General features: G+C 45.7%; 1 protein-coding gene across 2 annotated transcripts in view; it reads left to right on the forward strand.

The window, feature by feature from the left end:
- Positions 1-2901: 2901 nt before the first annotated feature.
- LOC119178304 (peptidase M20 domain-containing protein 2) overlaps positions 2902-23578 on the forward strand; it is a 36372-nt gene continuing 15695 nt past the window's right edge. Inside the window, exons 1-6 of one of the 2 annotated variants that reach the window (XM_075883511.1) lie at positions 2946-3035; positions 4912-5164; positions 10904-11144; positions 16946-17112; positions 18619-18768; positions 21528-21660. In XM_075883511.1, the coding sequence (XP_075739626.1) occupies positions 10916-11144; positions 16946-17112; positions 18619-18768; positions 21528-21660 (679 nt within the window). In that variant the 5' untranslated portion in view covers positions 2946-3035; positions 4912-5164; positions 10904-10915. Of the gene's footprint in view, positions 3036-4911; positions 5165-10903; positions 11145-16945; positions 17113-18618; positions 18769-21527; positions 21661-23578 lie in introns of both variants that reach the window. The other variant, XM_075883512.1, reaches the window with a different exon arrangement.

Genomic DNA, 23578 nt, shown 5'->3' on the forward strand with positions numbered 1-23578 from the left:
AGCGAGTATAACGTAGCAACCCTTTCTTGCCAGATAGTGCTTAATGTACATGCCAATGGCTGCTAATTGGGAATGAGAGACAGAAGAATTCGGCTTTTAGTTAACGCGTACGCTGCGAATTTTTTTTGTTCAACAACGCACAGGAGAGTTCTCCCGCCGGCACCACCTTGCAGATCAAAGCGTAAGACTGGTTACGCACTACGACAACGACGAGGGACGAACGGGTGCCGCTTTAAGGAGCTTCGCCCCTAAAAGGAAAATCACTCTGAGCGCTGAGCTTCACCTTGAGGAGTACAGAGAACGCGACAGCGTAATTGGACCGTGTGTGCGTCGCCCTCTCCATGTCTTCTCTGCTTGGTCGACGCCTCAACCGTGTCACGAGGCAAGGCACTTTTCACAGTATTCTACAATGCCCCCCTGCAAGTAGGTGTTGTAGAATTGGAGCCTGGAATATTTATTTATTAATTCATCAGCGTCCACTCAATGCCATGAGCATTACGGATGAGAGCGGATCAAACACAAACAAAAGCGTAACATAATATACTCTTCTATTAATTCGTTTGTGTTTTATCCAACCTCACCTGTGATGTATATACTCAGTAAAAATAACAATGAAGATAATTTCAACATTGTGCCTCACGAAAACTGTAATTACCACCACTTGATCGATAAATAGCCCCGCCGCGGTGGTCTAGTGGCTAAGGTACTCGGCTGCTGACCCGCAGGGCGCGGGTTCGAATCCCGGCTGCGGCGGCTGCATTTCCGATGGAGGCGGAAATGTTGTAGGCCCGTGTGCTCAGATTTGGGTGCAAGTTTAAGAACCCCAGGTGGTCTAAATTTCCGGAGCCCTCCACTACGGCGTCTCTCATAATCATGTAGTGGTTTTGGGACGTTAAACCCCACATATAAAAATATTGATCGATAAATAAGGGGACTCCACTCGCTTTTTTGCGCACGCTAGAAAAACTTCAGGTTTTACAATACGGAATACATATACCTCGCAACGATAAGCAATGGAATGGGACATTCAGCGTGGTTATAACGTAAATCTGTCGTGAAGAATGTTATTGTAATATAAACTATGAAACACGTTCAGACAGGAAAATTTTTTATGTGCTGTTTGAGACTCAGGAGAAATGGTGGATTTCAGTGTTTTTAAGCTCGCAGTGCGATTGTAGTTAGAATATTACATCTATCCTGTTTACACTCTACGATATATGAACATATACGTATTCATAACAAGTGACGTTTTCTAATGCGAAGCTGTCCAAGAGGTAAGTAGGTTGACCGTTAGCGTTTCGGCTGGCGCAAATAGCGTCGCATTTCTTGATATTTATATAGTTCCATTACATATTTGGCACATGACGGCGCAGCAGGTTTATCGAGTTTGTTGGTATGAGTTCTGTGCGCCTGGATTGTTATACATGAGAGAGTTCCTGCCAGAGACAGAGCAGTTTTGAAGCATTCCAGCCAACAAGTCAGTGAGAACAGTGTAAGTTCTAGTAATTTTTCTTTGAAGCTGTGCGCTCCGCCGCAGTGGTTTAGTGGCTAAGGTATTCGGCTGCTGACCCGCCGGTCGTGGGATTGCATTCCGGCTGCGGCGGCTGAATTTTTCATGGAGGCCGAAATTCTGTGGGCCCGTGTGCTTAGATTTGGGTGCACGTGAAAGAAACACAGGTGGTCGGAATTTTTCGAGTCCTCCACTACGGCGTCTCTCATAATCGTATGGTGGTTTCGGGGCGTTAAATTCCACATATCAATCAATCAATCAATCAATCAATCAATCAATCAATCAATCAATCAATCAATCAATCAATCAATCAATCAATCAATCAAATCTTCGAAGCCGTGAACCGGAATAGCTCAATAAGGCTACCATAACACTCCACCTTCAATTTGGCGCAGGTACTTGTTTTTTGGGAAGTTCGCGGAGCACACGTTGTGCTATCAGCACTGGAAACTGAAGTCAGAATCGATAGGGGGCAGCGTAAGCAGCGCACTAGCCGCACGTTTGCCAACATGCGCGAAATTTCGTCACTCGGTCGCGCCGTGCGTGGCGTGCGTGGCGCTTCGATGCGCGTCAGCCGTAAGCCGCGGAACATAGTTAAACTTCTAATTTGGTGTTAGAAATACATGTATACATTTTCATCGCATAGAAATTCACTCGGGAACGTCACGCTACATATGTGGCGGGCGTTAGGATCACGGTCACAGCGGACACAGCTGCACGACAGCCTGTTACGCTCACAGCTGCCCGATGTGTTCCGTTCCATCAATACACACGTATCGTGTTTCTAAGGCTTAAACACGATGCATATGCTGTCATGATGACACACTCTACCGTCATCTAGCCACAGTGCGTACTTGACCGAGTTCTCTGCGACTTCCGAGTGTATGCTTTGACGTTCGCACTTTCGCCTGGATGCAATATCTGCTCTGCCAGTTCGAAAGAAAGGACCAATACCGAAGGCAGTGATAAGAGTTCATCGTGTCTGCAAACACTCTCTTCAACAAGACACTCCTACTTACTTCCGGCTTAGGAATAGCACCAAGGTCAGTCGTGCGTTTGCCTTTAGTATTCTGTAGGTGTCCGGAATTACTAAAGAAGGAAAAAAAAACAATACAGAGGCGTACACAGCTAACGGCATCTCCATATTTTCACAGGGTATCTCGCGACTCCTAATCAGCGATGAGGTAGCAATCATTCTATTTTATTACAATAAAGTGTGTGCGAAACGAGTTAGCAGTCCTAAGCGTCGCAGTGGGCAAACAGACGGACTGGCACTCAACGACATCCAAGATATCAGCGCTTCCTAAAACACCTGACGTGCCTCGGTGCAGCCATGGAGAGGCTTTCGTTATCTGTGTACTTAGTACACGCATGTCATTTTGTCGCTATCTCGAATAGACATCGTTGTAACAGTTTCTCGCAGACCCAGTGTACTGCGGTGTACGGTATTATTCGTCCTGTGCGGCTCATCGAATGACCAACCGCTTTTCTTTGCCACATTTTTTCACCAGAGAGAGAACAAGAGGTAAGTCTTTGGAAAATCGGAAGCATTGCAGGCAACCACAGAGCACAGTCGTATGGCAGAATTCCGCAATGACTCAGGGAAATGGGGTTTGCTTGAGAAGACGTTGAAAGACAGGCCAGGGGCAGAAATTTTCGCCGCGGTAGGGTGGGGCACCCCTTTGAAATGGTCATTATTCGCTTGTATGCAATGGCAAAAAAAAAAAAAAAAAATTCGGCAAGGGGAAAGGGCATGAGCCTGGTGTGCCATCCCAAGGTCGCAGGGTGCAGAGAATATAATAATAATAATAATAATAATAATGGAGAATACCTTAGTAACCTGCGCTTCGCCGATGACATTGCATTGCTGAGTAACTCGGGGGACGAATTGCAACTCATGATTACGGAGCTAGACAAGGAGAGCAGAAAGGTGGGTCTTAAAATTAATCTGCAGAAAACGAAAGTAATGTACAACAACCTCGGCAAGGAGCAGCGCTTCGAGATAGGTAATAGTGCACTTGAAGTTGTAAAAGACTATGTCTACTTAGGGCAGGTAATAACCGCAGAGCCGAACCACGAGATTGAAGTAACTAGAAGAATAAGAATGGGGTGGAGCACATTTGGCAAGCACTCTCAAATTATGACAGGTAGTTTGCCACTATCCCTCAAGAGGAAGGTGTATAACAGCTGTATCTTGCCGGTACTTAGCTACGGAGCAGAAATCTGGAGACTTACAAAGAGGGTTCAGCTTAAATTGAGGACGACGCAGCGAGCAATGGAAAGAAAAATGGTAGGTGTAACCTTAAGAGACAAGAAGAGAGCAGAGTGGATTAGGGAACAAACGGGGGTTAAAGATATCATAGCTGAAATCAAGAAGAAGAAATGGACATGGGCAGGGCATGTAGCTCGTAGACAGGATAACCGCTGGTCATTAAGGGTAACTGACTGGATTCCAAGAGAAGGGAAGCGGGTTAGGGGGAGACAGAAGGTTAGGTGGGCAGATGAGATTAAGAAGTTTGCGGGTATAAATTGGCAGCAGCAAGCACAGGACCGGGTTAACTGGCGGAACATGGGAGAGGCCTTTGTCCTGCAGTGGACGTAGTCAGGCTGATGAATAATAATAATAATAATAATAATAATAATAATAATAATAATAATAATAATAATAATAATAATAATAATAATAATAATAATAATAATAATAATAATAATAATAATAATAATAACGATGCTGATGTTGATGGTGATGATGGTGATATCTCGTGTTTTAGTTCAAAAACCACTATGAGGGACACCACAGTGCAGGGCTCCGGACACTTAGATCGTCCGTTGCCCTGACCACGCACAGTACACGGGCCATTAGCATTTCGCCTCCGTCTGAATGGCATCGCCTCGGCGACCTTCGGATCAGCAGCTGAGCTTCGTAACATCTGTCTCACCACGGCGAACAGGGTGCCAAAAAAGAAGGCATTGTGATATACGAGGTAGTTAGGTGAAACGAATTATGTGGTGGTGGAGCGCGCGCGATCAAACTCGCTCCAACATGCGTGAGTGAGTGAGTTTGATCGAACGCGCTCCACCATCATATACAATCTACTTCACTTGACTGTGCATCCACTTCACCTGACTGGTTTTGGGACGTTGAACCCCACACATCAATACTATCGACATCTACCAAGCGCTCCTCTATACGACATGTTGTGGAAATATATCTGGCTCTACCAACTGATGTTCCTCGATATGGAAGGCATCGGAATACTATCTGGCTCTACCTACAGTCTGCCTGTATGGGATGTACCGGAACACTATGCGGCTCTACCTAGTGGCCCTTTATATGTCATGTTGGCAGTCAGCGGCAAGGCGGGCCAGCGTCACTGAAACAGTTTCTTCATTCTTGGCAGGACACAGTGACAAGCCTGGGAGTTAATCGCTGTTTTCGTCAAGCGCTGACATCATAGACGCTCTTCGGCGCATGCGGCCCCCGAATCCCTAGACACGCCCGTTTTTGTATCTACATCACTGCAACCTGGTCCGCTTGGTGTCGGTCATTGTGTGCCGCTAGCAACGTACAAAAAGCCTGCGTTCTCGGCTTGGCATTGCAGTCCGCAGCAAGGCGGGCCAGCGTCACTGAAACATTTTCTTCATTCTTGGCAGGTGGGTCCCTAAACTTCACCTTGTATATAGTGATTTGGTTATTGCCGCTGACTGCACTGCGATGTCTTCCTTGTGTTCATCATGTACCAAGCCCGTCGAAGGCAAATTCCTGGTGTGCTCGACTTATAAAGCAAGCTTTCTCCTATAGGGAAAAACTGTTCCGCGATCACAGACAGCGCTTATATCAAAATGTCTACGGTTAAGCGTGAAACTTGGGCGTGCCAGATGTGCAAGTCTGGCATAGGTTCGGGTGATAGCGATGGTTCACTTGTTCCCCAGTTATCTACTGTTAATACCAAATCGGACCAGCTGACTAGCACTGCTGAGATGCTTGTGTCGAAAGTTGAGGAACTGCTCTCTTTCAAAGAAACCTGTGAAAAGATGGCGGGCACTGTGACAGAAATTCAAACGCCTATTGACTTCCTGTCGGAAAAATATGATTCCATGCTCTCTAATATGACTTGTAACCAAGCCGAAATCTCTCATTTAAGATAACAGGTGGAATATGTTTCCGTTACAGTTGCCCATCAAGCTGAAGCTCTTGACAGAACGACAGTGCAAATAAATGAACTAGAGCAATATGGCAGACGTTGTAACTTTTAAATCCATGGTATCCCTTCTAAATAAGGTGAAAACCTGAGGTCCTTCATTAGTGACTTAGCTGGACGTTTGAACCTATAGTAAACTTTCAAGATGCAATATGCAAGGTACATCGTTTGCCAACCCACTATAAATCGACACGCACACCGCCCATTCTTGTGCAAGTACAGAACACTTCAGTAAAAGAAAAATGGCTTCGAGCTCGAAATGGCCTTCATGATCTTGTCCAGTCCGATAACTTTCTTCGTTTGTTTACTAATGAAATCTTGACACAGATGAACCGAGAACTATTCGGATTGACCCGCACGAAAGGAAAAGAAAAAGGTTATAACTTCGTGTGGACGAGGGACGGAAAGGTGCTAGCAAAAAAAGCTGAAGGAGCACCTACCATTCGCATTGAAAAACTGTCAGATTTGGATAAGCTGGTCTAAACATGGCGGTTATGGAAAGTATCACCTGCACCGACTTCGCGAATGCAGCTAAATTCCTTTCTGGTGCCTCATCCGACGGCTTTAAAGTAGCGCATGTCAATATTCGTAGTCTTCGGAAACATTGGAATCAGTTCTGTGCCATCACTTCATCATCTCGCCTAACTTTCGGTGCTTTCGTCTTTACTGAAATCAACATTTCATCCAAACAATTCTCACAGTTTGCTCTGGCGGGTTACCAAGCCTTTTCATACACACGCCCAACAAGAAAAGGAAGAGGCATTGCCGTTTTTATAAGCAACAGATGGGCAGTTTCACAGCTATCCTTTCGCTTTACACAAGCCGAAGTGTTACCACTGCACTTGAACACGCCCGCTTTTTCGGTGACTCTCTTATCGGTGTACCGGCCGCCCAGTTTCAATACGCGCCTTTTCTTATCTGAACTTGAGTCCACACTATCATCCTTATCGATAGAAGAGCGTGTGTGCATCGTAGGAGACGTCAACATTGACCTTTTGCGTCCCACTGTAGGCCTCGTTGCTGATTATCTAGACAGCCTTTCTAAATGGGGCTTAGAGTGCGGAATAAATCAAGCGACTCGAGAGGAATTTTTGGCTGGAAAGCTTGTCGTGTCGTGCATTGACCACGTTTTCTTGCGTGCGCAGAACCTGCTCACAAAAATCGCAATAGTACAGACGAAGATAGCTGACCATTACTTTGTTTGCGGCTCAATCAGCTGTCCACATATGACGACGATGCCAACCGATACAAAAAAAAAAAAACTAATTTCGGTGCTAGATCCGAAAAAAATTTGATAGTCTGGTAGCTCATTATGACTGGAATTCTTTTTTGTCAAGAACATCTGCTAGTGATCTCTACGATAAAGTTGTAGAAGCGTTCATAAGTTTAAAAGAAAGTGCGACGCGAACAATACACATTAGACAACGTAAATTGGATAATAAATGGATGTCAACGCATTTACTCGCTGCAATAAAAGAAAAGGGCTTGCTTTGGACACAATGTAAGCGTTATCCTAACTGTTCCGACTTGCGAGCCAGATTTAAGCAAAGCAGAAACAAGGTTCATGCTATGATTCACTCGGCTAAACGAACCCATTTCCGAGCCAAATTTAAGGATGCCAGTAAGAGCAGCAAAGAAAACAAACAAACATGGGGGTTAATTAACACCTTTAGAGGCGCAAACAATCGCGTCAATACTTTGAATAACTCTTTTTCGAGTCAAGCCAATAACGCACAGAAGATTGCTGATGAATTTAACAACTTTTTCTCTCGAACAATTAAAAACACAAATTCCCATGCAGGTTCGTGCACTCTACGTCAGCTTGCGAGCCAAATTTAAGCAAAGCAGAAACAAGGTTCATGCTATGATTCGCTCGGCTAAACGAACCCATTTCCGAGCCAAATTTAAGGATGCCAGTAAGAGCAGCAAAAAAAAAACAAACAAACAAACATGGGGGTTAATTAACACCTTTAGAGGCGCAAACACTCGCGTCAATATTTTGAATAGCTCTTTTTCGAGTCAAGCCAATAACGCACAGGAGATTGCTGATGAATTTAACAACTTTTTCTCTCGAACAATTAAAAACACAAATTCCCATGCAGGCCCGTGCACTCTACATCACAGTGTTAGCGAATCGGCTTATCTACCTTGAATCTCACAAGAGTACTTACGATCTATCATTTTCAGTTTGAAGTGTAAAAAATCTGCTGGTATTGATGGTGTTTCAATAACTGACTTGCGCTGTACATTTGAATACACCCATGAAGTTCTGATAGCACTACTAAATCGCAGTATTTCTAGTGGAGAAATTCCCATAAACTTGAAAACATCAATAGTTATACCTCTACACAAAAGCGGTGCGCGTGATAAACTTGAAAATTATCGTCCGATATCAATTCTGCCTTCTATAGCACAAATACTGGAAAAAATTTTGTTGTTAACGATGACAAGCTTTCTCGATAGTCGCAACATTTTATCGCCTTGACAGTATGGTTTTCGACTGGAGAAAAGCACTCGGAGGCTATTGGAAGACTTCTCTGATCAGTTGAACGAGGCGTTCGATAACAACAAAGTTGCCTGTGCGCTCCTTCTTGACTGCAGCAAGGCTTTCGATAGTGTCCATCATATCTTGTTATTGGATAAACTTTTTCATTTAGGGTTTAGGGGTGCTTTCTGGTTTTTGTTGGCAAATTTCCTCCAAGGCAGGCGTCAACTTGTTTCCGTTGAACAATCTCACAGCGCGTTCCAAAGAATCAAAACCGGCGTTCCGCAGGGATCAATTCTTAGTCCGCTGCTATTCAGTATTTTTGTAAATGACCTTCACAGCGCGATACCGGTTTCTCTATATCAATACGCCGACGACACTGTGATCGTGACGACTGCAAACAACTTTTATGAGGCGATTACTCTTCAGTCAGCTGCCACTAAAGCCATGGATTGGTTTCGAGATAACCTTATTAATATAAATGTGTCTAAAACGAATCTAATCTGTCTCCATAATCCATTGAAGAAAGTAACCCTTGACTATCCTTTCATTTTGCATTGTTCTGACTGTTCATGCTGCTCTTGTAGGCCATTATAGTATTCATCTGTTGTGAAATACCTTGGCTTATATCATTGACATCTACCTTTCCTGGAATAGTCATCTCGCCTATGTTTGCAAAAGACTTCGCGCTGTGTCATGTCTATTATATAACATAAGATACTACATGCCGTTTTCAGTACGTGAGATGATAGCACACGCTTTAGGTTACAGTATACTGCGTTACGGAATAACCATTTACGAACACTGTGCTGTCTGATGGCACAATAGAATAAACAGAATATTGCGTTCAATTAAAAAAAATATATCTTACGACCTGAACATGAATTCTGAGAGAGACATTTTCAAAACGCTGTTTATGCCAAACTCCAATGATCTGTTAATTCAAGCGGTTGTTTTAAAATATTTCTGGTCCAAAGAGTTCCTGGTTCCTTATGATACTTCTCGTTCTTTAAGGCCCAAAGTACGTTACTGGAGGCCGCGGTGTTCAACAAAGTATGGAACTGGAATACGAGCCCATTATGTGGCCCAACTTATTTCAATGAACTACCCCCCAGCATTTTTCGCACAAAAACAAAATACAAAAATAAAAAAAACGGCTACGGCGTATCTGCCTACAATTGTAATGCATGTAGTGTGTTATTTCATATACACTCATTCGCAAGCATGACACTGCACAATCTTCTAGCGTGGTACTTTGCTTAAGAAACATTTGCTGTAATTCTGTTCTTTTTTCCTTTATACCTTTTCACTTTCAATTGCTGTAACTATTGTATAATGCTTGTAACTATAGCTTGTATGCCCTGTTGTTTCTAATCTTATATGCACGTTGTTTTTTGTCCTATCATTCCTCTTAGGCCATAAAATACGATGATGTAACTCGTCCGGTTTGTTTTGCTGCCTGCCAGGCTCTGCCACTCAGGCCACCAATTGGCTTTGGCAGGCCTAGTCACATGTACTGTTTTATTTGAAGAAATAAAAAGTATTATCATTATCATTATTATTATTATTATTATTATTATTATTATTATTATTATTATTATTATTATTATGTACCGGAACAATATCTGGCTTTATAGGCCTTGATTCAATTTCCATCTTCGCCGTGCACCCTCACCCTGACCTGCTGCTGTCGTGCTCCCTGCGCTCCGTTTGTGGCGACTATAGAGTTTCCTATATATACACTAGAGGGAACAATAGCGCTAGTGTCTATGATAACTGCAACACACGGTGCTTCAGCGAGCATGGGGATGAATGGGTAGTACATAGATTTGTCTAATCTTCGTACTTACGCTTCCGTGTGGCTTCGCGTGGCTTGGATTTGTTTTGTCACTAAAAAAACATGGCAGGTTTTCAGCTGTTGCACTTCACCACCTTAACCTTTTAAGCTCACGATTTAAAAACGGCTCATGAAGTTCGCAACCACCCGTTCTTTCATTCGAAACAAAACCAAAACACGGAAATAAAAAAGCCACAAGCGTGTACAAAGCCCGCAAGTACAAAGGCTAGGCATATGCTTGTACTACCCACCATTCCCATGGTCGCTGAACGATCGCAGCGCTAGCAGTTAATTTTGGGAAACTCTACGATGGTGACATCTTCGATAATCAAGGATGGAGGCTACTCTTGGTCAATATAATCACGAATGATTGGATATTTGAAAGTTGTCCGTTTCTGTGACAACGCCTCCCTCAACATCTTCACGGACTGTGGCTGATACCGTACGATGACTACGAAAAGAGCTTATATCGAGTAGAGATGGTCCTTACAACAGTTTAGCATCAGTGCAGCAAGTAGATGAAGTGAGAGGGCTGCCTAAGTAAAACCACAATCAGGAGTTGTTAGGACGACTACTGGAAAGTAAACCACAGTATAAGTAAACCACAATCGGGGGTGGTTAGGACGAGTACTGGAAACCAGGATGTAGCTTGGGACCAGAAGTGGGTAACAAAATTCGCGTGCGAGGCAACTTGCATAACAGAAGTTGTGTATTACCTCGATGTCACGTGGCAGGGTAGGGAAGAGATGTCAAGCGGATGACCACGTATACGACACGCCACATGGTCTTGTATACGCCAAATCATTGCCTTCATGCAATCTCAAATTGATGGCCGAGTTCTCTCCCGATTTCTTTTTCGCTTGTTGCAGGAGCTATCTAAGATGGGCTCTTTTGACACAAACGGGACCTATGCCCGTGGAATCGTGGACGAAGCGGTCTTGTCTCGAACCGAAGCCTTGCACGCCGTGGGTCGCTTCCTGTGGGAGAACCCGGAGATACGCTTCGAGGAGCACAAGGCGCACGACACGCTGTGCGCCTTCCTGGAGGGCGAGGGATTCGACGTACGCCGACACCACTTCCTGGACACGGCGTTCCGCGCGGAGTACGGGGGTAACTATATGCAATGCTCTATCATCGGCACAGCAAAACGCAGGCACATGTCGCATGCATAAACGTTCGATAAAGTTAGCGTCATCGAGAAACATCTTTCTAGTTAACACACTCAACAGCTTTGCGGTATTGATGCCGTTACGGGCTCAATGTTAGAAAAAATACTGACACGATTTGAACACATCGCAAAAAGTTTGTTTCCTTGGTATGCAGTATCAACGCTATCCACACACTTGAGACGGACAACACGTACAAAGTGTTTTATTTTGAAGATTTGTTGATGAGAATCTGCAAGCTGGTTCCACGGCAGGGGACATTATCCCGAAGAGTCGATACATTTTCTGAGTTGGCGAGCTCTGCGTCCTGCGCGCAGCCTAAATCGCAGAAATCACTGTCAGGGTCACTGTACGACAGTTCAACCATCGTTGTTACCTCCACCACGAGCAGATGACATATTTGCCATTCGAACGTCACCATGATATATATTCATGGGACCTGCTGTCACGCGTCATGGAGGAGACGCCCCCATGATATCGAAACCGAAAGAAAGGGCAAAAACTATATTTGATGCGTTACCAAGCACACCCGTTTTAGGTTTCTCGACACCAGCACTTTCATTTAAAGCAACAATTAAAAAAATAAATTTTCGTTGGTACTCCTTTAACGCTCGTTAATGTCAAGGCTCGCCACACATGAAATGGTAACGATCGTTGCATTATCGATTGCATTAAATAATAATGCAAATAATAATAGTTCAAAAATTACCCGTCAACTTGGATGATCGATCACCCTCTGAATGCGACTAACTTAAGCGAGCCGCACATTATATTAACGGCCTCTTGCTTACTCACGGCACCACCGCCTTATATACACTTTTCAAAACAAGACACGTTTTCTTAACGTAGGCTGCACTTCCCGGTAGGCTGGGAGCTTGTCCCTCTTTATAGAAAATGGATCACACTCCGTTGCTCCGCCATGGACCTGTGAAGCATAACTGTTATCTTGAATGACTGACAGAAGGAATGTGTCATATAGGTACGTGCTGAAAAGGCTGAGCCTTTCCAAAGCTCCGCCGTTGTGAACGAATATGTTTACTTTCTGTTTCGAGTCATATTGTGGCTTCAGACAGGAGCAAAGACATTCCGATTCGTTACTTTAGCTTCACTACATCTCTGAGGCCAGATAACTATAGCTTGTCTACCCACGGAAGTATTTTGTGCGATTCTTCCATGACGAGACATAAAGAGAGAGAGAATAAAAATATTTGCCCCCACCTACCCGAAGAGAATCGCGAGCAAATACGAATGCATTTCTTGCGCCGAGAGTACATGGCGTAGTAATTTTAAAGGCATAAATTGATGACGAGGCGAGGATTTGTACCGTAACCATTTATTTACACATTCATAGGCCAGCGAAAGGTCGAGAGGGCACGCGCTTCACTCCATTCATATATACGTGCCACGGCCGCTGCATGAAAAGCGCACGTACGAGCGAGCGGGCGGGAGAGTGGGGCGCAGGGAGGAGAGAGAGTGATCGTTGAGAGAAGTAGCGGCGAAGCGCTGCACCTACTCTCTCCTTCACTCTCATAGGCACTGGGCCGTGCTCCCGACCGGGCTGCAGAAATTGGGTGCCTTTCTCCTCTTATAACCACTACCACCACCACTCTCACACGCAGGAGCTCCACTGAGCTTCCGCGATGCGAGTGCCTTCACACGCCAGAGCGCGCTCCTCCTCTCCACTCGCTCTCCGCTACACTAAGTGGTTATGAAAAAGAAAAGAGAAAAGTGCCGCGCGTAACTTTGTTTGTATGTAACTGTCTGTATATAACCTCAACAGGGGGGCACAAGGATAGGGCAGTGGGAATAAAAGGGATACGTAAAGAAAAGGCAAGAGAAAAAAAAAAGGTAGGACCCATTCCCTCCGCCTTTCCCAGCACGCGCCCGAACCACCTCCGTCCGCACCACCAGCTCCGGTTGCTATAGGGGCGAGGATAAGCGCGCTCGGCCACAGTTGTTGCTATGGGATAGGGAGTGAGAGCGGAGAGATAACACCTGAAGGTGCGCGGACACCGACAGACTCCTGACATGCCCCAACTAACAAATGCCTTCGCATTGAAAAAAAACACGCAGACGCCCGGACTTCAAAAAAATTACAGTGACAGTTCGAGAAACTCCGGAAGCGTACAGCACTCGAACTTCCGTTGCTATTGGTTTCAACTTTAAGTTATTGACACCTCTTTATGAACGTGCTACCAAAGTGCCAGGGGAACTAGTGGCACAGTGAGAAATGGAATATTTTACTGTTACTGAAGCTCTACGTACATACACCTTTGCACAACAGGAAACACAAGAACTTGAGCTGTGAGGTGCATACAGCCATTTTTAATGTCTAATGAAAACATAGTCACTGGCGAATCACCATAATGGTACGAATGTGCCTACGCGACATGTGCACTTATTCTTTCATGTTCCTATGCAGTGGTTCAATCACTGCGAGCAAGCGTTAATGTGACGTGTATCACGGAACAACGCAGCGTGATAACAATCCAGTCCACTGTACAACTGGTCCTAGAAGATAAGCCACATACAAGATGTCCCTATATATAGTGGACACCTTTAAAATAGATGTGCTATCAGAGGCTCCTGTCTTTTTAGGACATGAAAGCTACGTCGAGGCATAAATACTTTGCCGCACGTAAAGTGACATCGATGTGGCCAATTAACAGAAGCTAGCTCATTAACTTTTGACAATATTGACCCGAGGGCAACTATTTATATGGTAATGTTCTAGCCGAGGGTTTCGTGGTAAACTCAGTTTTTTTAAAAGTCACAAAAGTCGCACATAGATTTAGATATCCATAACAAGTTTTGATAGACATATCAAAATGGACCACGCCTGAAGCATTAGAAACGCGGTGACTGTTGCGTCAGACAGGAATTTTCCGGGCCAAGAAAATGATGAACTTTGAACCGAAGTGCGTCAAAGCAGAACCTGCTGTACGCCAGTAGTCTGCAAATAGACAAGCAGCTCTCTCATTCTTGGTGTGTGATATTCGGTGCTGTGTACAAGGACAAAATCCCCACCTCCCCGAAGGGAATCGTGAGAAAATACGAAGGCATTTCTTGGCCCGAGAGAGGGTACCGTTGCCGTCAGAAATTTACCTTCACCGATTTCTGCCATCGCTCTGAGAGGCGCCGAGCCAGCAAATGGTCGAGGGTGAGAAGCAAGCGGACGGGAGAGTGGGGAGCCAGCGTTCTCAGCTCGGCGTTGCTGTTTCACAGCGGCGTCTCCAGCACACATTTCCGGATATTCTTGAGAGGAGCCCAGCCCGCGAGAAGAGATTCTCGAAATAAAGGAGGGTGAAGAGTGGGGTTAAGTGACGCAGAAACTGTCTCTCAAGCGAGAAAACCACAACCGCGACACTTGGACGAGAAGGGGGAAAAGGGTAGGGAAGAATTAGAGGGGAGTGAGAGGCATGGGTGTTGTGGGGGAGGGTAGTATAACAAGATTTGTAGCTAACACACATGGTCGAGAGTGAGGCGCGAGCGTATGGGAGAGTGGGGTGCAGGGAGGAGAGAGCGAATGGCGAGAGAAGGAGCGGAGAAGCGCTGCGCCGACGCTCTCTCACACCACATGCCGCGCTTGCTAGGGGCGACGGTATGCGTGCGCGCTCGCAGCTGTTGCAATGAAAGGAGTGAGAGCGGAGAGATAACACCTGCCTGCGCGCGGACACCGCCGCGGACAAGGCCGGATGCCTGACATAGCCCGACTGAGAAATGCATTCGCATTTGAAAAAAGCAGTGTCCACCTTTTCTTTCCCTGTACAGCGTACAACTTAGCAGCAGCCATTACGGCGTTTTTCGCTGCAGGCAGGAGGAATGAATAGTTAGAAATCGATAAGCGGGGCACATTGAATGCAAAAAAAAACAAGGTGTCCAATTGTGTAGATTAGAGCACTTGCTGTTTTTCTTTTAACCAAATTCTGCTTCGATGAGGCTTGCTTCAAATTTCGTCACATCCTTGACACGGGAAGTTATGTGCTGACGTAATAGAGTGGCCGCGTTTGCTACGAGTCAGACGTGGTCAGCTGGTTGTCATTAAAATTCGACAATGAATATATCAAATTACTAGCAACTTTCATAGTTTCTAAAAGAATGCGCATGCCACAGATTTTCACTTACTGCAACTTTTCATCACGAGCAGCTTCTACTAATAGAATTACAGGTTACTGAGTTTTTGTAATTAGTAACTTCTATGACAAATTATTTGTGGTAAAATACTTCTCCCTCGACGAGGTGTTCGCATGCGAGACAGACATGGGCGTAATCGTCATATGATGGTTTCAAAGGATTTGCGTTGTCAAAAAACTAACAAAATTATGAACCATCTCCCCGAAGATAACCCTGATGGAATGCGGAGCAGCAGTGGTGCGCACGGCGTTGACCCGGTTGAAATGGGCGTCGACGCGGGTGCTGGAAGAACGGTTGAAACGCGATGTAGCGTTTAACAGAGTAAACTTGTTTGAAACACAGACACGGAAGGCGGGTTGCGTTTCGTGTAAGTTTCATCGCAGATAAAGAGCCGAAAAAGTGTTTCCACTCGACGTGCGGTCGTTCGTTGCGTGTGGTGGAGAGGGTGAAGCGAGAGGAGTGTGTTGCGAGCGGGCAGAGGAGCCGGAAGCTGCGGGTGCTGCGGCGAGCGGGCAGTGAGGCGCTGGCAGTGGGTGAAGGAGAGAGTGACGTCAGTGCGCACTTGCTAGGGAAGCGTGCGAAGCGAGCGTGACGTGAATGCGTAGCTGCGGCGTGACCTACTTGGCACTGTTCTAACACTCGCGGTGAGGGAAAGGCTGCGCGTTCGTACGGACGCACGTATACGTACGGTGTTACACACGTGAATCAAAAAGCTGCATCGCACCTAAAACATCCTGTATATATCTTAAGGTATGGTTGAACTAGGACTACCGCTGGATGCCAACGTTTCGAGAGGTGGACTTGTCTTGGTCAGGCACGAAACAGCCTTTCTCAGCTGCTGCCGGTGAAGATAAGTCCACTTGTCGAAACGATGGCCTCAGCGAAATTTTTTTACCGACATTTTCTTCTAACTATTAAGCCTCTGTCGTCACGAGCAAATCTGTCTTGTTCGGCTTCCGTTGACAGGCTTTGCATCTGAGGCATCTTATGGCGACAGCAATACTATAGACGCTCCAGGTGCATTTGCGCCGTCGCCGTGAGCTTCACTGAGCTTCCGTAATAATTCCAAGGGCGATAGCGCATCCCCACGCGTTGTAGCTTCTATGTGCGAGTGAAAGCGTGTGTGAGTATCCTACTATTGCGGCTTAAGCGAAGAGGTGATACACCGGCCGTTTTTATTTGCGCCAAAGGCTCATTGAAACCAGGCAGGGCGATGGGAGAGACGGGAGAGGGCTGCGTAGCTTCAGCAGAAACTGCGTACTTTGAACGGCCAGGCGTGTTCGTGCGTACCTTGTCTTGAAAGGAATCGACGACCCACCCATACCTTTGTCCGTCCTGCTTTTTCATTATTGAATTTGCGTTGAAATGGCAGACAGTATGGATATCGCTTCGCTGACTGCAGCGGCTGCGCTTCCTTACGCCAGCGTTTTGTGGATCTACGGCACGTCGTATATGGAGGAGTTGGGCCTTACTTCGTGTAATATTCCTATTTGTTGCTCTCGCATTCATTGCTTCACCCTTGCGAAACCGTTACTTGTTTTATGTAGGTTTGCTGTGTGGGACTCTGTCACAACGTCATAGCAACTGGCCACTCATGTAAAACATGCGCAGAGGGCTCCCCTGTGGTGGCGCTGCTGTGCGAGTACGATGCCTTGCCCGGCCTTGGACACGCTTGCGGGCACAACCTGATTGCCGAGAGCGCTATCGCCGCTGCGGTCGCAGCAAAGGAGCTTATCGTTCGTAAGAACAAGTTGAGCGACGTCCCCTTTAAGGGGAAGGTGAGCACCGATCTAAGATTTTGAAAGCGATTTTTTTCCTTGAGGTACTACTCTTGAAGTGCTGGCCATAAATTGTAATTACGAGTGCAACAATTTGCTCGCGTTAGCGATTGCGTGGTTTTTTATACAAGGTGTGATAATGAGTCTTTTGTTTCTTTGTCCTTGTCTTTCTACATTAAATCGTTTTATGACGGGGTCCACCACATTTTACGTAATTCCGTCATGAATATGACGTAACATATGTACAGAGATTGCTAAAAAAACTACATGAAAAGGTCCCGTCGCCAGGAGTCAAACTTACGACCCCACGCTCCGCAACGCGTGGTGCGAACGGACTCAGCCGCAAAGCGTACGTTAATTAGCTAGCTAACAGTGAGCTATATATATACTACACCATTTGTTGTCTTCACCAGCGAGATGGCACAAAGGGTGCGAAGGGCGCGCTTTAAAAGTCGTCGTCACGCACGATGCGATGCTCGCGTGCGCTTATGTCGTGATGGGCGGTCTGTACTTCTTCAGCTTTCACCGCAAGAGAGCGTTGAAGTTACAGGGCACGGAGGTCACTTCGCTCGCTCCGGTTATGGTCCACCGTACTCCGGTGGCCGCGCTTGCTAAAAGAGCACGCTGCTTACACAAAAAGTAGCAACTGTGACAGTTGTTAGTTCGCACTCGCCCTGTGTATACTTGTGCATTCGTTCCGTGCGACTTTCTTTGTTTTGGAGCAGAGCGCTTTAAGTATCGGGCTGTGACACTGTTTGCGCTCGTCCTATGTTGGTTCCATTCGTGCGTTCTTTCTGCTTGAGAAACGTGCTGCAAGTTCTGAATGGCTACGAGTGGCTATAGCCATTTCTCGCGTGACATTACCTTCGACCTTGTGGCGAAACAATGCTCAATAAACACTCGGCTATCTCTTTGAAAAGACGTTACATTCTTATGTTATACCGATCTTTATGGCAAAAGGAACAGTGTAGTTTTTTGGAAAGTCATGAACTTTGTGACGTCATGATAGGCCGAATGTGTGACGTATACATGTGCTGAAGCACATAAATTTTGATAACTGGGTTTAGGATTTAGGAGAGGGAAACATGATGCGTGGTCTCTGAAAAGTAATGAAGTACTCTGAGCGCTCTTTAGCTATGCTTAATTGACTCTACTGTCGTTGTTAGTTCAGCGGACTAGTCAACTTCACTAATAAGTACGTTAATTAAGTAGGATTTCTGTGAATGCACTTTCTATGACCATAACTAAAGGTGAATAACTTGTCTTGATTATGTCTTGATTCCTTCAAAAGTATAATTACGTGATCGGTGTTGGGCGAGCAGATTTTCAATCAGCGTCACTGTTTGGGCGGTGGCGGCCTCAGATCATCAGTGTCTGCTTATAGCGTTCAATATTCTGCACTTTTACGCCTTTATGTCACTTAAGCTTTCCTCCTCTATATCTTTTTTTGCTTCTTTTTTTGGAATTGATACGTCCGCCCGGCAATCGTCACCTCCGGCCTCTCAGATAGTAGTGCTGGGCACACCCGCCGAAGAAGGCGGCATGGGCAAAGATCTGTTGCTGCGTGCTGGCGCAATGGACGACATCGACGCTGCGCTCATGGCGCACCCCGAAAACAGGTCCGTCCTAAGGATGCGATTGTCGTCCAGAAGTGGGGTAAGTACCACGTTATTGGGCAATACTGTTCACAAAACAGCTTAATTAAATATTTTTCTTGGGGTTTCCCGTGTCACAACCATTATACATGATTGAGGAGCACCCAGGTCAGAGATCTGGATTAATTTGACAGTCTGTTTTTTTTTTTTGTTTGCGTGCGCCAACGTGTAAGTACATGAATGTTCTTGAATTTCGACTTATCGTAAACGCAGCCGCTGTGGCCGGAAATCGGACTGGCGTTAGGGTGGCCAGAAGGGACGTACTAGAACTCAGCAGCGTGGCACCTTATACCTATAGGGTTGCCGGATTTGGCTACTTTACGCCAGATTGGCTACGTTGCAAAGGCCACGGGGACAGCAAAAAATGACGTTGGCTACTTTATGGCTATTCTTTTGGCAGGGGTGTAAACAGATAATGTACGCGAAAACCAAGCGCAGCCATAGAAAAAAAAGTGTTTAAGGGTTCATTCACACTGCCGGCTGCGGCTCCTTATAGGTACAATCGCATTTTTTTGTACTGCCTTGGTTTCCACATTATTAATGGAACTCATACAGGTTAGGCGGCGCTGTAACGTGACTGGCGCGGGACTTGCTCAGGCTTTCTAGCCGCTATCCGCCTCACGCGCTAATGCCCTGAGCTGTATAGGTGGCGAATTTGGCGAAAAGTGGATGCAGTCGGCTCATGGAAGCCTTGCGCAGAGCGCATGCATCTCGCTATTTTTGCACTCAGTTTTCATTCCGGTTTATTATTTTCACTGCCGGCGCTGCTGCACTGGTCAGCCATGACGTTTCTTTATCGACTGTTCTGTTTCATTGTTTTTTTTAATGACAGGCCAGTTTTCATCGCTGTTTGCACGCGCGATGTACTGCATGAGTTTCTTGCGTGAATGCATTTGAGCTGCTGTTTGCGTGGTACGTTAACACAAACCAAATAAGAAAAGATGTGCATGCGAAAGGCCCAGCCGCTCTTGTACGGCATTTTCCTAGTATGCCGGCACTCGCATCCTCAAGTTGAGGACGTGAGTGCCGGCATACTAGCAATAGAAGTCTGGATCAAAATATAAACTTACCGGAATGCATCAGGTCAGCTCATCTTGTTTTACTCTATTTTGGTGTGATAACCATTGCTGTGATGCATATGCGCGCAGCCGCTGTGGCCTGAAATTAGACCGGCGTTAGGGTGGCCAGGACGGGCGTTCTGGAGCTCAGCAGCATGGCACCTTACCTAGGGTTGCCAGATTTGGCTACTTTACGTCAGATTGGCTACAATGCATTTTTTTAAGAGTCAGGTTGTGGTGATAATTCAACGAAACTGAAATCATGTTTGGTTATTTTTTGGCTCAAGAAAAACAAAAAACAAACGGCTGCCGGTTGGCTACTGTTCTGGCTATTTTGGTTAGTTTTGCGGCTTTTTTTTTTCTTCTAGAGGACGTGGCAACCCTGCGACGCGCAATTTCAGAGGCCAATGGCTATACAGACGATGTAACGGGTACTTGAACTTGAACGCATACAAACCGTGCGGTGCGCTTTGCCAGTGACAATTACAATTTTAACTCCAGTGTTAGATGCATTAAAAATAACTTAGGATGTAAGCCTCTTGAGCAGCGCAGGAAATTCTCGCGATTAAAGTTTTTCCATTCTATATTCTGTGATGAAATCCGCATCAACAAGAGTTTATACATGATGAGCCCACACTACGTATCACGTAGAAACGATCACGAAGATAAAAAATCCGTGACTTCAGATGTCGTACTGGTGCCTTTGCAAAATATTTTTTTTTCTATTTTACTATTTGCGAATGGGATAAATTGGATATGTGTGTTTTTGGTCTTGCAGCTGAAGTTGTTTGTTCGTCGGTAGAAGATTTGTGCTTTTTTGTGAATGTGCTGGAGCTGCTACGCAAATGTATGCCATTTTCGTCGGCGCAAACGTGCGCTTTGTTCGACTGTAATACTGTTTTTTTCCCTCACCCCCTTACAATAATGCCGACTTGGGCAATGTAGGCTGCACTAATAAATAAATAAAAGAAAATAAGTAAACCGTAGGAATGGTAACTTTCCAGGCTTCTGTTGAGTTTCGGTAACGGGAAGAAGCCTTTCGTGGCTCACATCAAGAGTGCATTAAGGCCGCGTAAGCCCAGATGTAAGCCGTACAGATTTTAAAGCGAGGAGCACTTTAGGGACCCGGGTAGTCATATGCTGTCGTCACTTGGCACGTAAAGCAGGCAAACTCGAGTATAAAACTAGAAAAAAAGGAAGTATTCGTAAAATAGAAAGACAAAAAGAAAGGAAAACAGAAATAGAAAAAGACAAAAGAAACAGCAAAAGGTAAAAAGAAAGAAAGGTAGGAGAAAGAAAGCTGAAGAGAAACAAATATGGCTGCCCAGCTCCGCACGCTCTTCCGGCTCGGCAGCGCTAATGCGAAGGTGCCTCATTCTGTTTCTTGTTACCAAAGCTCAAAAGAAGCTGCATTGCATCTTTAGGGCATCTCATAAGCACACTGTAAAAAGTCTGTCTTCTTCACTGTTCGAAAATTTCAAATTGAGGTGGTACAATTTCAATGCGAACTTCTTAGACGGTCAGTATTAATTTTATGGATTTTTCAAAAAAAGTGTTACCAATTTGACCAATACACGTGACCAATTTTATAAAGAATTTGTACGTTTATTGAACAATCTCGCCAGGTGAGTGGAAGCCACTGATGTAGTATTCTATATGAGAGTACGCTGGTGTATCAAACGCAGTCGTCGTGCTTGTGTAGGTGACCATGGTGTTCGACAGCGTCGACGGTCCGGACAGCGGGGATCAACCCAGCGCAATGGACGCCGCTGTGCTGGCTTATAGCAATATGACACTGTTGAGGGCACGTATGGATCCCGACAGCCGAATGCATGGTAAGTGTGCCGACCGGTCGCAGGGAATGAAACACTTGTATAGCTTGGAGCCCCTCCTTTCGTCAGCGCGCACAGTCTTCGTTGGCACCGCACAATATTTGATTGGTGTGGTTGCTGCAAAACTGGTATACTGACATCAGTAGCTTCCGTGCCGTGTACATGTATCCACGAATAGACGGGTTTTTGCGGAAAGCTATTTTTATCCCACCGCATCCCGCAGTGGACCTCATGGGCACATATATTACGATTTTTTTGAACAGTAATCCACCATAGCTTGGACCTTGCACATACGTTTTACGTTGATGCATCTGTGTTAGCAATATGCAGACACAAGGAGCTCACAGACGTCATCTACAAGTCAGTGCAAAACACTGCCTCCGAGTCTACAACTACACCAACCAATACGTAGTAGGCAAAAAGGTTCAACTTTTAATAAACGAAAGTGTTTTATGTCGAAATTCCCCCAGACATTGCTGATGTATTTCCGTCACGAAAATGCGTTGGCAAAATGCACGTGATCGAACTAGACCAAGAAGTTCAAGTTCTACTGACAGGAGTCAAACCCACGACCTCGTGGTCTCTTATGATTGATGGCGGGCGCTTGAGCAACTGCGCCAGCGTGGAACTTTTCTTTCTTATTAAAGCTAGTGTCGAACTCGTGAAGGAGCCGCCACAAAGACGCGTTTTATCCCTCACCCTCTCCACTTGCAGTGCTCTTGGTTCACGGGGTGGTGTTGCGTCTCGAAGAGATTGAGCTAGGTAATTTGTGGCTCCCTGAGATTAGCTCCTGCAACGCGCTGTCGCTCGGACCGTCCGCTTTAGCGCGTTTCCTCAAAAAAAAAAAAAAAGTGTAACTTCGTCAACGCCTTAACACACCGCGAGGCGGCACCTTTAGCCCAAGCGTCGTGGGAAGCCTACATGACCGCTCATGTAGGCTCACTAAAGCGTTACTCACAGCATGCATACTAAAAAAGTGGGGGATTCTTAAGCCTTTTCCTTTAAGAGTTGAACGCGATCGCAAAATCCGGCCCCTAGTGCTCCCTTCAACCGCGAAGTGCATACTCCCGCATACACCCTCGTGGTCGAGCTCCAGTTGACACAGATGCTGTGTGAAGTGTAGCAGATAAGGCAGTGTGGGTAGCGCTCACAGTTGCTCGTGCTTGAACGTCAGAATCATTCTGGATCGTTAGTTGTGGGACAATATTTGACATGATCGAATGTCCCACAGGTACTCATTGAAGAGCAAGACTGTGCAGTGTGGCCACTTCCCTCTGCTGGAACAGCACTCTTCTGTAGTCAAGACACGTTTTTCACAATGTCTCACAGATAGCACACAGACACACGCACACGCGCGCGCGTGAATGGTACATGCCGGTTTTTGATCTAAAGCAAGAGTCGCATGGCCTCCAATATAGACGCTGCGCACTCTCCATCACGGAGGCCGTAATGAGTCTCGCAATGCCTCTCAGATGGCAGCACAACATCTAGCGTTTGCTGTTTGCTTGATCAACGACTCTAGAAAGGCATGCTATGTTTTCCGCTAGATGGACATAGTTGTACATTTTGAGAGCTGTTTTAAAGTTCCTTTGTGTTTTTAGTGGCGATGGCTGCACTATCCCGGTCTTTTTCGACGTAGTTTGATGGCCTCCCAAATGCGCCTACAAATTGCCGAATGAGCTCGTTTTCGTCGTGACACCTGTCGAAAAAAATTCGTTATGGCGACTCCTTCCACTACATGGCATTTATGTAGTGTTTTTTTCCCGAAGCAGTTGCAAGTAACATCATGGGTTTGTGGTAGGACACTTGCTTGCCATGCGAACGACCCGGGTTCGATCTTCAATGAGACCGAAAATTTTAATGATTGTTTTATTTGCTCCTTTCTCGATTTTTCACTCATGGACGATCTTTCACGCACAAC

This window comes from Rhipicephalus microplus, unplaced genomic scaffold (genome assembly GCF_043290135.1).
Source record: "Rhipicephalus microplus isolate Deutch F79 unplaced genomic scaffold, USDA_Rmic scaffold_18, whole genome shotgun sequence".
NCBI lineage: Eukaryota > Metazoa > Arthropoda > Arachnida > Ixodida > Ixodidae > Rhipicephalus > Rhipicephalus microplus.